General features: G+C 67.7%; 1 protein-coding gene across 1 annotated transcript; it reads left to right on the forward strand.

Annotated features, from left to right (window-relative positions):
* Positions 1-1,782: 1,782 nt before the first annotated feature.
* MAP3K12 (mitogen-activated protein kinase kinase kinase 12) lies at positions 1,783-13,857 on the forward strand (the record flags this gene model as incomplete). Its single annotated transcript, XM_082332302.1, has 13 exons — positions 1,783-2,122; positions 3,054-3,237; positions 5,033-5,224; positions 6,167-6,325; positions 6,736-6,894; positions 7,348-7,456; positions 8,606-8,715; positions 8,911-9,027; positions 9,739-9,876; positions 10,343-10,790; positions 11,195-11,265; positions 11,691-11,952; positions 13,765-13,857. 13 exons carry the CDS (start codon positions 1,783-1,785, stop codon positions 13,855-13,857), a joined length of 2,382 nt encoding a protein of 793 aa, XP_082188428.1.
* Between the last annotated feature and the right edge of the window lie 60 nt (positions 13,858-13,917).

The following is a 13,917-nucleotide window of genomic DNA, read 5'->3' on the forward strand; positions in this document are numbered from 1 at the left end:
GCACACTTGTGCACACCCTTACGTGCTCGTACACCCTCTTGCACACTCGTACATCCTCGTGCACGCTCGTGCACGCGCTTGCATGCTCACAAATGCCCTTGCGCGCTCTTGCACACCCTTACATGCTCCTACACCCCCTTGCACACCTATGCGTCCTTTTGCACGCTCGTGTGCCCTCTGTGCATTATGGAGGGCCTCTCCCAGCCCCCCCCATTCCCCCCAGCCTCGTGGGGTGCACCCACGTGTGCGAAGAGGGGTGCACGCGTGCAAGGGGGTGCGCACACATAAACTGGGGGGTGCACACATGGGAGAGGGGGTGAAAATACGTGTAGGGGTGCACACACGTGTGCAAGGGGCTGCACGTGCCTGCAAGGGGTGCCCACGGGTGTAGGGCTGCACACGGGGGTGCATGCGTGTGCAAGGGGGTGCACGCGTGTGTAAGGGGATGCATCCAGGTGCAAGGGGGCGCACGCAGGTGCTGGGGCCGCACGCGCATGCGGGGCTGCACACGCGAGTGCAAGGGGGTGCACGTGTGCAAGGGAGTGCACAACGCGGGGCTGCGCACATGGGTGCAGGGGGTGCTGGTGCGTGCAAGGGGGTGCCTGTGGGTGCAAGAGGGGGTGCACCCATGGGCGCAGGGGTGCAGAGTATGCAAGAGGGTGCCTGTGGGTGCAAACACGTGGGGCTGCAGACATTGGTGCAAGGGCTGCACGTGCATACTCGGGGGTGCACGCATGGGGCTGCACCCATGGGTGCAAGGGGGTGCACATGCCTGCAAGGGGGTGGTGCAGAGGGGGGGGCTGCACACAGAGGTGTGAGGGGTGCAGGTGTGTGCAAAGGGGTGCCCGTGGGTGCAAGGGGGTCCACACACGGGGCACCACATGGGTGCAAGTGGGTGCATATGTGTGCAAGGGGGTGCCCAGGGGGGCTGCACACAGAAGCGTGAGGGGTGCAGGTGCCTGTAAGGGGGTGCCCATGGGTGCAAGGGGGTGCACACCCACGTGGGGCTGCAGACATGGGTGCACATGCACGCACGGGGGTGCACGCGTGGGCCTGCACCCATGTATGCAACGCGGGGTGCACAGGTGGAGCTGCACATAGAGGTGCAAAGGGTGCAGGTGCATGTGAAGGGGTGCAAGAGGGTGCGTGTGGGTGTAAAGGGGTGCCCATGGGTGCAAGGGGGTGCACACACGGGGCTCCACACATGGGTGCAAGTGGGTGCCCAGGCATGCAAGGGGGTGCTCGGCGGGGGGGCTGCACACAGAGGTGCGAGGGGTGCGGTTGCATGCAAAGGGGTGCCCATGGGTGCAAGAGGGTGCATGTGTGTGTAAAGGGGTGCCCATGGGTGCAAGGGGGTGCATATGCGTGCAAAGGGGTGCCCATGGGTGCAAGGGGGTGCATATGCGTGCAAAGGGGTGCCCATGGGTGCAAGAGGGTGCGTGTGTGTGTAAAGGAGTGCCCATGGGTGCAAGGCGGTGCATATGCATGCAAAGGGGTGCCCATGGGTGCAAGGGGGTGCATATGCGTGCAAAGGGGTGCCCATGGGTGCAAGAGGGTGCGTGTGTGTGTAAAGGAGTGCCGGGGGGGGGGCTGCACACAGAGGTGCGAGGGGTGCGGTTGCATGCAAAGGGGTGCCCATGGGTGCAAGAGGGTGCGTGTGTGTGTAAAGGGGTGCCCATGGGTGCAAGGGGGTGCCCATGGGTGCACGGGGGGCACCCCACTCCTGCTGACGGCCCCTCCCGCAGGCCGGGGGGCGGCGGGGGGGCGCGGGGGGCCCCCGCCATGGCCTGCCTGCACGAGACGCGGACGCCCTCGCCCTCGCTGGCGCTGGCCTCGGACGGGACCCCGGAGCAGGAGCTGACCCCCACCCAGTGCGTGCTGCGCGACGTGCTGCCCGCCGCCCCCGCCGCCCCCGCCGCGCCCCCCGAGGCCTGGCCCCGCCGCGGGCCCCCCCGCCACCCCGACCTGGGTCCCGAGGGAGCGGGACCCCTGGCCGCCGAGGCCGCCCACCTGCGGTGCCAGGCGGGTGGGGGGTTCCTGGAGGGGCTTTTCGGCTGCCTCAAGCCCGTCTGGACCATGATCGGCAAAGCCTACGCCGCCGAGCACAAGCACCCCCAGGAAGGTGAGGGGGTGCGAGGGGTGCTGCGTGGGTGCTACGGGGCTGGGAGGGTGCAAGGGGGCAAGGGAGGGGGCAAGGGGGCAAGGGAAGGTGCTATGGGGCGAAGGAGGGTACAAGGGGGCAAAGGAGGGTGCTACGGGTCTGGGAGGGTGCAAGGGGGCAAAGGAGGGTGCAAGGGGGCAAAGGAGGGTGCTACGGGTCTGGGAGGGTGCAAGGGGGCAAAGGAGGGTGCAATGGGGCAAAGGAGGGTGCTACGGGTCTGGGAGGGTGCAAGGGGGCAAAGGAGGGTGCAGTGGGGCAAAGGAGGGTGCTACGGGTCTGGGAGGGTGCAAGGGGGCAAAGGAGGGTGCAATGGGGCAAAGGAGGGTGCTACGGGTCTGGGAGGGTGCAAGGGGGCAAAGGAGGGTGCAAGGGGGCAAAGGAGGGTGCTACGGGTCTGGGAGGGTGCAAGGGGGCAAAGGAGGGTGCAATGGGGCAAAGGAGGGTGCTACGGGTCTGGGAGGGTGCAATGGGACAGGGACAGGGGTGCTGGGTGCTGAGGGAAAAGGGGTGGCAATAGGGCAGGGAAAAGGGTGCAGTGGGACAGGGATGGGGCAAAGCAGGGGGCAGGGGGGCAAGCGAGGCGGCAGGGGGGCAGGGAGCGGGGTGCTGGGGTGCAATGGGGCAGGGTGGGAGCGGTAGGGCTGGGGTGAGGGTGCCAAGGGGGGGGCTGCACCCTGGCCATGCCAGCATGTGGGTGCCATGGGTGTGGGTGCACCGGGGGTGTGGGTGCCATGGGTGTGGGTGCACCGGGGGTGCCGGTGTGTGGGTGCCATGGGTGTGGGTGCACCGGGGGTGTGGGTGCCATGGGTGTGGGTGCACCGGGGGTGCCGGTGTGTGGGTACCATGGGTGTGGGTGCTGATGTGTGGGTGCCATGGGCGTGGGTGCCCGCAGACCCCTGGGAGGTGCCGTTCGAGGAGATCCTGGACCTGCAGTGGGTGGGCAGCGGGGCGCAGGGCGCCGTCTTCCTGGGCCGCTTCCACGGCGAGGAGGTGGCCGTGAAGAAGGTGCGGGACCTCAAGGAGACCGACATCAAGCACCTGCGCAAGCTCAAGCACCCCAACATCATCACCTTCAAGTGAGCGTGGGTGCTGCCGGCACCGGCATGGGCATGGGGCGGGGGCGGGGGCACGGCGTGGGGCACGGACACGCTGTGGGCATGGGGACACCATGGGCACAGGGCGTGGACACAGGATGGCACGCGGCGTGGTCATGCCATGGTCATGGAGTGTGGACGCGGCCTGGAGAAGCCATGGTCATGGGGAACACCGTGGGCACAGGGCATGGACACGGCATGGGGCATGGAACATGGCATGGGGCATAGACATGGACATGGCATGGGGCATGGAACATGGACATGGCATGGGGCACGGACACGGCATGGGGCATGGACCGTGGACGTGGCATGGGGCACGGACACAGCATGGGGCATGGAACATGGCATGGGCATGAGGGATGGAAGCATGGACACGGCATGGGGCATGGAACATGGACGTGGCATGGGGCACGGACATGGCATGGGCATGAGGGATGGAAGCATGGACACGGCATGGGGCATGGAACATGGACGTGGCATGGGGCACGGACATGGCATGGGCATGAGGGATGGAAGCATGGACACGGCATGGGGCATGGACATGCTATGGGCATGGAACACGGACGTGGCATGGGCATGAGCATGAACACAGCATGGGGCATGGACACACCACGGGCAAGCCATGGACGTGGAGGACACCATGGGCACCGGGCATGGACACGGCAGGGTCATGGGCATGAAGACAGCATGAGGCATGGACATGCCATGTGCAAGCCGTGGTCATGGGGCATGGGGAACACCATGGGCACAGGGCATGGGCATGGCATGGGCACGGACACAGCATGGACACAGGCATGAACATGGCATGGGCATGGACACGGCATGGACACGGCATGGACACAGGCATGAACATGGCATGGGCATGGACACGGCATGGACACGGCATGGACACAGGCATGAACATGGCATGGGCATGGACACGGCATGGACACAGCATGGACACAGGCATGAACGTGGCATGGGCACGGACACGGCATGGACACGGCATGGACACAGGCATGAACGTGGCATGGGCACGGACACGGCATGGACACGGCATGGACACAGGCATGAACGTGGCATGGGCACGGACACGGCATGGACACGGCATGGACACAGGCATGAACGTGGCATGGGCACGGACACGGCATGGACACGGCATGGACACAGGCATGAACGTGGCATGGGCATGGACACGGCATGGACACAAGGGTCATGGGTGCAACGTGGGCATGGGGCACCAACATGGCACGTGCATGGGGAACACCAGCACGGTGTGGACCTGGGTGGGCAGGACACGGCATGGACACGGGGCACCGACACGGCATGGGCACGGGGCACACCGGCATGTCCCACGTGTGGCACACTGGCACGTCCCACGTGTGGCACAGGGGATGGCCACGGGTGGGACAAGGCTGTCACAGACCGGGCACTCTTGGGGCAGGGCGATGTGGGTGCAGATGGGTGCCCCAGTTCAGATCGATGGCCCAGTATCCCAGTGCTACTGGGTGTGTGGGTGCAGAGGGGCGCCCGTGGTGCAGATGGGTGCTCCTAGTGCTAACAGATGGCCTGGGTGCACCGGCACTGAGGGGTGCTGACAGGTACCTGGGTGCAGCCAAGTGTCTTGGTGCGGATGGGTGCTCACACGTCCCCTGGTGAAGTTGGGTGTCCCAATACAACCGGGTGCCCCAATACAGTTGGGTGTCCTGGTGCAGCCGGGTGCCCCGGTGCTGCTGGGTGCTGCTGGGTGCCCCGGCTGGCCGGGCAGCGGGCGCTGAGGGTGCTGCTGTGCCCGCAGGGGTGTGTGCACCCAGGCACCCTGCTACTGCATCATCATGGAGTTCTGCGCCCAGGGCCAGCTGTACGAGGTGCTGCGCGCCGGGCGCAAGGTCACCCCCTCCCTCCTCGTCGACTGGTCCATGGGCATCGCTGGCGGCATGAACTACCTGCACCTCCACAAGATCATCCACCGCGACCTCAAGTCGCCCAAGTGAGTGGGGACGGGGGCTCGGGGAGCACCCATGGGTGCTGGGGTGGGTGCCCCAGGTGGCGGCGTGCCCGTGATGGTGCCGTGTCTGTGGTGGGGACATGCGTGTGGCGGTTGCATGATCGTAGCGGTGCCATGCCCGTGGTGGTGCCTTGTCCTCGGTAGCTGCATGCCAGAGACGGTTGCATGCCCGTGGGGGTGCCACGTCCGTGGGGGTGCCACGTCTGTGGTGGTGCCATGTGCGTGGTGGTGACGTATCCGTGGTGGTGCTGTGTCCATGGTGGTGATGTATCTGTGGTGGTGATGTATCCATGGTGGTGCCGTGTCCATGGTGGTGATGTATCCATGGTGGTGACGTATCCGTGGTGGTGCCGTGTCCATGGTAGTGATGTATCCATGGTGGTGACGTATCCGTGGTGGTGCCGTGTCCATGGTGGTGCCACGTCCATGGCGGTGTCATGTCGATGGCCACCCTATGCCCGTTGTGATGCGGTGCCCGTGGCAGTGCCATGTCTATGGTGGCTGCGTGCCCACGGCAGTGACGTGTCCATGGCAGTGACGTGTCCATGGCGTTGCTGTGCCCGTGGTGGTTGCGTGTCCGTGACAGTTGCCTGTCCGTGGCAGCACCATACCCACGGTGGTTCCATGCCCATAGCAATTGCGTGACTGCGGTGGTGCCATGCTCATGGTGGTGGCGGTGCTGTGCCCATGGCGGTGGCGTGCCCGCAACAGGACCATGCCCATGGCAGTTGCGTGCAAATGCCAGTGCCGTGCCCCCGGTGGGGCCATGTCCGTGGTGGTGGGGCCATGTCCATGATGGTGTTGTGCCCATGGCGGTGGCATGCCTGTGACCCGGTGATGCTCATAGCAGTCGCATGCCCGTGGCGGTGCCGTGCCCGTGTCATTGGTGTGGTGCTGGCGTGGCGCTGAGCGGGTGCCCCCCAGCATGCTCATCACCTACGACGACGTGGTGAAGATCTCGGACTTCGGCACCTCCAAGGAGCTCATTGACAAGAGCACCAAGATGTCCTTCGCCGGCACCGTGGCCTGGATGGCACCCGAGGTCATCCGCAACGAGCCTGTCTCCGAGAAGGTCGACATCTGGTGAGGGCACAGGGACCTCGGGGACACTGGGGACACGGGAACCTTAGGGACACCAGGGAACCATGGTGGCACTGGGGACACAGCAACACAGGGGGCTTTGGGAGGCAACGGGGACACTGGGGGGCACAGGAGGCATTGGGGACAATAGGAACAGGGGACATTGCAGGGACATCAGGGGCACATGAGGCCTCAGGGATGGCAGGGACACGGGGGGGAACAGAGATGGGGACATTGGGGATGCTGGTGGGGACATTGCAAGGGCAGGGATGAGGGACATCAGGAGGGACAGGGGACATAGGGGACACCAGCATGGGCAGAGGCAGGGAGGGGACACTGGGGCAGGGCAAGGGGGACCAGGGGACAGCTGGAGGACACTGGGGGTGCTCAGCCATGGGTGCCGGTGCCCCCAGGTCCTTCGGGGTGGTGCTGTGGGAGCTGCTGACGGGCGAGATCCCCTACAAGGACGTGGACTCCTCGGCCATCATCTGGGGGGTGGGCAGCAACAGCCTCCACCTGCCCGTCCCCTCCGGCTGCCCCGACGGCTTCAAGGTGCTGCTGCGCCAGTGCTGGTGAGTGCGCCCGCGGGGACACCCCCCCTGGGGACACCCCGCCTGGGGACACCCCGCCATGGGGCCATGCCACCGTGGAGACACCCCGCCATGGGGACACCCCGGCTGGGGCCACGCCATGGGCACCCAGGCCGTGGATGGATCATGCCATGGGGGACCCCACCATGGGCACCCCACTGTGGGGACCACCATGAGGGACCTGCTGTTGGCACCCCAATGTGGGCAGTGCAGGGGGGACCCCTTGTCATCAGGGCCCCCATCCTGGGGGTGCCCCCACCCTGGGGGCTCTGCCTATGGGCACCCCCTGCCAGGCTGCACCCTGGGCACCCCTGCCCCTTGGGCACCTCATGTGTCTTGTGCACCATTCTCTGCTCGTGGTCCCAAAAATCCTCAGCACCCCCCAGCACCCAGCCGCCCCCCCGCCTGCACCCAGTGCCGTGCCGCTCTCCCCAGGAACAGCAAGCCCCGGAACCGGCCGTCCTTCCGCCAGATCCTGCTGCACCTCGACATCGCCTCCGCCGACGTCCTCTCCACCCCCCAGGAGACCTACTTCAAATCCCAGGTACCCAGCACCCGGGACCCCAGCACCCCAGGACCCCCAGCACCCCAGGACCCCAGCACCCAGGGACACGCCAGGACCCCCAGCACCCAGGGACATGCCAGGACCCCCAGGACCCCAGTATACTGGGACCCCCAGAACCCCCAGCACCGTGGGACCCCCAGCACCCCTGGGATACCGCAGCACCCTGGGACCCCCCCCAGCACCTGGGGACTCCCAGCACCCTGGGACCCCAGGGACCCCCCCAGTACCCTGGGACCCCCAAACCCTGCAGGACACCTACTTCAAATCCCAGGTACCCAGCACCCCAAGACCCCCAGCATACCCAGCACCCAGGGACCCCCCAGCACCCCCAAACCCCCCAGGAGAACTTCTTCAAATCCCAGTGACTGTGAGGGCTGGTGCTGGGGCAACTGGTGCCAGCAGTAGCTGGTGCTCAGGGTGTCCAGGCCCAGTATATCCCAGTGTTCATGGCAGCCGTGCCCAGTATATCCCAGTGCCTAGAGCAGCTGCACCAAGGTAATGCAGTGCCTGGGGTATCTCCTGCCCTTGGTAGCCCGTGCCCAGTGACTGTGCTGGCCAGTGCCCGGGGTAGCCAGTGCCCAGGGTGCCCAGTGCCTGCAGTACCCAGTGCCTGGGGTGCCCAGTGCCCTCGGTAGCCAGTGCCTGGGGTGCTTGGTGCCCTCGGTAGCCAGTGCCTGGGGTGCTTGGTGCCCTTGGTAGCCAGTGCCTGGGGTGCCTACTGCCTGTGCTAGCCAATGCCCAGGGTAGCTGGTGCCCAGGATGCCCAGAGCCCATGGTAGCCAGTTCCTGGGGTGCCTGGTGCATGTGGTAGCTGGTGCCCAGTGCCCAGGGTAGCTGGTGCCCAGGATGCCCAGAGCCCATGGTAGCTGGTGCCCAGGGTGCCCAGTGCCTGCGGTGCCCAGTGCCTGCGGTACCCAGTGCCTGGAGTGCCCAGTGCCTGCAGTAACTGGTGCCCGGGCTGTCCCATGCCCACAGTAGCCGGTGCCCGGGGTGCCCGCTGCCTGGGGTGCCCGGGGTGCCCGGTGCCCGGGGTGCCCGCTGCCTGGGGTGCCCGCTGCCAGGGGTGCCCGGGGTGCCCGGTGCCCGGGGTGCCTGCTGCCTGTGGTAGCCAGTGCCCACGTGCCACAGGCGGAGTGGCGAGAGGAGGTGAAGCTGCACTTCGAGAAGATCAAGTCGGAGGGGACGTGTCTGCACCGGCTGGAGGAGGAGCTCATCAACCGCCGGCGCGAGGAGCTCCGGTGGGGCCCGTCCGTGGGACGCTGGGGACACGCGGTGCCATGGGGGCATCAGGGACGTGGCGGGAGGACCAGGGTCAGGGGGTGCTGGGGTACAGGGAGGGCTGTTGGGTGCCTGTCCTTATGTGTGGTGGGTGCTGGGTGCCGTGGGGTGCTGTGGGGGGCGTGTGCTGACGCCACACGTGCCCTGGGTGCCAGGCACGCGCTGGACATCCGGGAGCACTACGAGCGCAAGCTGGAGCGCGCCAACAACCTCTACATGGAGCTCAGCGCCCTCATGCTGCAGCTGGAGCTCAAGGAGAAGGAGCTGCTCAGGTGAGCGGGCACCCCCAGCACCCCCTACGCCCACCCCATGGCCACCCCATTGCTGTGGCCAGCTCTATACCAAGCCTATGGCCATGGCCAACCCTATATCTACCCTATGGCCACCCCACAGCCGTGGCCAAACCTATGGCCACTCCAAGGCCATGGCCAACCCTATAGCCAGCCCATGGCCACGGTCAATCCTATAGCACCCCGTGGCCACCCCATGGCCACGGCGAACCCTGTATGCATCCCATGGCCACAGCCAACCTTATATCCACCCCAAGGCCAACCCTATATCCACCTCATGGCCATGGCCAATCCTATATCCACCCCAAGGCCACCTCATGGCCATGGCCAACCCTCTAGCCACCCCAAGGCCAACCCTATATCCACCTCATGGCCATGGCCAATCCTATATCCACCCCAAGGCCACCTCATGGCCATGGCCAACCCTCTAGCCACCCCAAGACCAACCCTATATCCACCTCATGGCCATGGCCAACCCTATATCCACCCCACGGTCAACCCTATATCTACCCCATGGCCATGGCCAACCCTGTATCTACTCCGTGGCCACCCCATGGCCACAACCACCCCTATACCCACCCCATGGCTACCCTGAGCCCATGGCCAGCCCTTACCCCGTGGCCACCACCCCAAGACCACGGCCACCCCACACGGCGTCCCCGGGTGCGGGTGCCCACGCGTGGCCCATGGCAGGCGCGAGCAGGCGCTGGAGAAGCGCTACCCCGGGCTCTTCAAGCCGCGGGCGCCGCGGGGGCTCCTGCATGGCAACGCCGTCGAGACGCTCATCAAGAAACGCAACGTCCCCCAGAAGCTGTCGCCCCACGGCAAGCGGTGCGCCCGGGCGCCTGGGTCCCTCGGGGGGGCGGGTGGGGGGACCCTGGGTCCTTTGGGGTGGGGGGGCCTGGGGGTTCACCTGCCTGGGTGCTTTGGGGAGGGGGGCACGGACATGTGGGTCCCTCAGGGTGGGGGGTGTCTGGGGACATGTGGGTCCTTGGTGGGCTGGGAGCCCAGACACTGGGGTCCTTTGGGTGGGGTCTGGGGGCTCGGGTGCCCTGGGGTCCTTTGGGGAGAGGGGGTGGGGAGACTGGGTGCTGGGGTCCTTTAGGGCGAGGAAGCTCTGTGGGTGCAGCTGCCTGCGGTCCTTTGGGAGGGTGTTCTGGGGTGCAGATGCCAGCGTCCCTTGGTCTTTTGGGGGGGTCTGGACATGGGGGTCCCTCCTGGCTGGGTGGGGGTATTCCAGGTGCTCCCGGATGCCTGGGTCCCCGTCCGCAGCCCTTCCCCATGTCCCCCCCCCCAGGCCCGACATCCTGAAGCCGGAGGTGCTGCTGCCCAAGCTGGATGCGGCCATGGCGCAGGTGGCCCTGCCGGGGTGTCCCAAGGGCCCCCCCTCGCCCGGGCGCAGCCGCCGGGCCAAGGGCCGCCATCGCAAAGCGGGACCCCGGGGGGGCTGCGGGGAGCCGGGCCCCGAGGCCGGACCCCCCCGGGGGCTGCCTGGACCCCCCGCAACCGCCGCCGGCCCCGACCTCCTCGGGGGCACCCTGGAGGCTGCGGGTGCCCCCCCGGCTGCGGTACCTGATGCAGGACCTGGGGGGGCAACGGGCACCCAAGGGTCCCCCCCGCCGCCGCCCCCGGCTCCCGGTGAGCCTGAGCGGGAGAGCGGGGCCGGCCGGGGGGGGAAAGCGGGGTCCGGGCAGCACCTCACCCCCGCGGCACTGCTGTACCGGGCGGCCGTCACCCGCGGGCAGGTGAGAGCCCTGGATGCCCGGGTCCCTTTTTTGGGGGGGTTGCAGGGGGGCAGGACCCCCCAAGTCCATCCCAGCAGTGGGGAGTGGGCTGGGCCCCTCTGGGAAGGGGTTTGGGGGTGTCAGACACAGGGGTCCCTCCTGGGGGGGGTCAGGACCCCTGGGTCCCTCCTGGGGGGGGGGTCAGGACCCTTGGGTCCCTCCTGGGGTGGAGGGGGGCTCAGGACCCCTGGGTCCCTCCTGGGGGGGGGGTCAGGACCCTTGGGTCCATCCTGGAGAGGGGGTCAGGACCTCTGGGTCCCTCCTGGAGGGGGGGGTCCCTCCTGGGGTGGAGGGGGGGTCAGGACCCCTGGGTCCCTCCAAGGGGCAGTGGGAGGACCCCAACGCCCCCCCCTCTGCCCCCCCAGAAGCGGGGGGTCTCGTCGGAGGAGGAGGAGGGTGAAGTGGACAGCGAGGTGGAGCTGCCGCTGCGGCAGAGGTGGGTGCCGACACCCACCCCCCCACACCCCTCCCCCCCGGACGCCTGGGTCTGTTTGAGGGTCCATGGGTGCTTGGACACCTGGGATGGGTGCAGGGGGGGGTCCATGGGTGCTTGGACACCTGGGATGGGTGCAGGGGGGGTCCATGGGTGCTCAGACACCTGGGATGGGTGCGGGGGGGGTCCATGGGTGCTCAGACACCTGGGATGGGTGCGGGGGGGGTTCATGGGTGCTCAGACACCTGGGATGGGTGCAGGGGGGGTCCATGGGTGCTTGGACACCTGGGATGGGTGCAGGGGGGATCCATGGGTGGTTGGACACCCAGACTGGGTGCAGGGGGTCAGCAGGTGCCCAGATGCCCAGGATGGGTGCGGGGGGGGCTGTGGGTGCCCGGTCCTCACGCCCCCCACCCAACCCATCCCAGGTGGCCCCCAGGCATGAGCAAGCGCCAGTCGCTGTCGACCTTCAGCTCGGAGAACTTCTCGGACGGGGACGGGGACGGGGACGGGGACGAGGGGCACACGAGCGAGCCCTCGCACAGTGCCACCCCCGACGTGGGCAGCACCAACACGGACGAGCGGCCCGACGATCGCTCCGAGGACCTGCTCTCCCAGGGCTCCGAGATCCCCCTGGATGCCGCCCCCCCCGAGGGTCCCGGCCGCCGTCACGGGGGGCTCAGCCCCAAGGTGATGCCCCCATCCTGGGGTGGGTGCTGGGGGAGCACCCACAGTCCCACAGGGATGGGTGGCATTGGGTGGGGGGGTCCCTCGGGTCCCCCAGGGGTGGTACTATGCAGTGGGTGTCCCTAAGGTCCCCCAGGATGGGGTTAGCGAGGGGAAGGGGGTCCCTCAGGGTCCCCCAGGGGTGGGTGCCATTGGGTAGGGGGTCCTTAGGGTCCCCCAGGGCTGGTACTATGGGGTGGGGGGTCTCCATAGCCCCCCCAGGACAGGGTTAGCAAGGGGAAGGGGGTCCCCAGGGATGGGTATCATGGGCTGGGGCGTCCCTAGGGTCTCCCAGGGTTGAGTACTATGGGGTGGGGGGGTCCCTAGGGTCCCCCGGGGCTTGGTATTATGGGGTAGAGGAGCTCTAGGTCCCTAAAGGCTGGGTACCATGGGCTGAGGGGTCCCTGGGGCTTGGTGTATTACGGGGCAGGGGGTCCCTAGGGTCCCTAAAGGCTGGGTACCATGGGCTGGGGGGTCCCTAGGGTCCCCCGGGGCTTGGTATTATGGGGTAGGGGGTCCCCTGAGCCCCCCCGGACAGGATTAGCAAGGGGAAGGGTGTCTCTAGGGTGGCCCAGAGCTGGGTACTGTGGGGTGCGGATCCCCTGAGCCCCCCCAGGACAGGATTACCCAGGGGAAGGGGGTCCCAGGGCCCCCAGGGTCCCCCAGTACTCGGTACCATTAGTTGGGGGGGTCCCTTGTGTCCCCCAGGGCTGGGTACTATGGGGTAGGGGGTCCCTGAGCTCCCCAGGATGGGGTTAGCAAGGGGAAGGGGGGGGTCCCCCTCTGAGGGTGCCAGGACCAGGTACAATGGGGAACGGGGTCCCCAGAGCCCCCCAGGATCAAGTACCAGGGGGAGGGGGTGACATCCCAGGGCCCCCCAAGGGTGGCCATCATGGGCAGGAGGTCTCAAGGGCTCCCCAGGACCAGGTATCTTGGGGAGGGGGCCCCCCAGGATGAGGGACTATGGGGAGGGGTCTTGTGAGCCCCCTATGATAAGGTAACGTCCAGGGGGTGCGCAGGGCTCCCCACAACGGGGTAGCAGAGGGAAAGGGGTCCCGAGTCCCCTGGGGGTGGTTACTGTGGGGAGGGGGGGTCCCCAGGGCCCATGAGGAGGGGGGGGTCCCTCAGTACCATGCACCTTGAGGAGGGGGGGCTGCAGGGGTCCCCAGGGCCCCTGGGTGAGGGTGAGGGGTCCCCCAGGGTACCACGGGCAGGGGGGTCTCAGGATAAAGCATCGCTGGGAGGGGGTCCCCAGGGACTCCCCCCTCCCCCGAGGAAGAAGCACCATGGGGAGTGGTCCCGCAGGGCCCCCCCAGGACCAGGTTCCATGGGGAGGGGTCCTCTGAGCCCCCCCCCCCCTAATGGGACCCCAAGGTCAAGCACCATGGGGAGGGGGTCCCGCAGGGCCCCCCCAGGACCAGGTTCCATGGGGAGGGGTCCTCTGAGCCCCCCCCCCCCCCCCCAGAATGGGACCCCAAGGTCAAGCACCATGGGGAGGGCGTCCCAGGGCCCCCCCAGCACTCAGTGCCATGCCGGGGGGGTCGCAAGCCCCCCAGGACACAGCAGCTTGGGGAGAGGGGCCTCAAGGCCCCCAGGGGCCGACACCATGGGGAGGGGGTCCCCCAAATAGCAGAGGCCATGGGGAGGGGGGGTCCCCGGGGTCTGCCCTGCAGAAGGGGGGGTCCCCAGCGCCCCCAGGACCAGCTGTGGGGCAGGGGGAGGCTCTGAGGAGGTTTAACCCCCCCTTTATGTCCCCGTGTCCGTCCCCCCCCCCAGGTCTCCGAGGACTCAGACTGCGACAGCGCGGAGCTGGACCACTCAGGCAGCGGCGAGGGGCCCCCCCGGCCCACGGCCCCCCCCGGCCTGTGACCTGTGTCCCCCCCCCTCACCCCCACCCCCCTGCACACCCCCCCCCACTTGTACAGCCCC

The sequence above is a fragment of the Platalea leucorodia genome (assembly GCF_965183815.1).
Source record: "Platalea leucorodia genome assembly, chromosome: 23".
NCBI lineage: Eukaryota > Metazoa > Chordata > Aves > Pelecaniformes > Threskiornithidae > Platalea > Platalea leucorodia.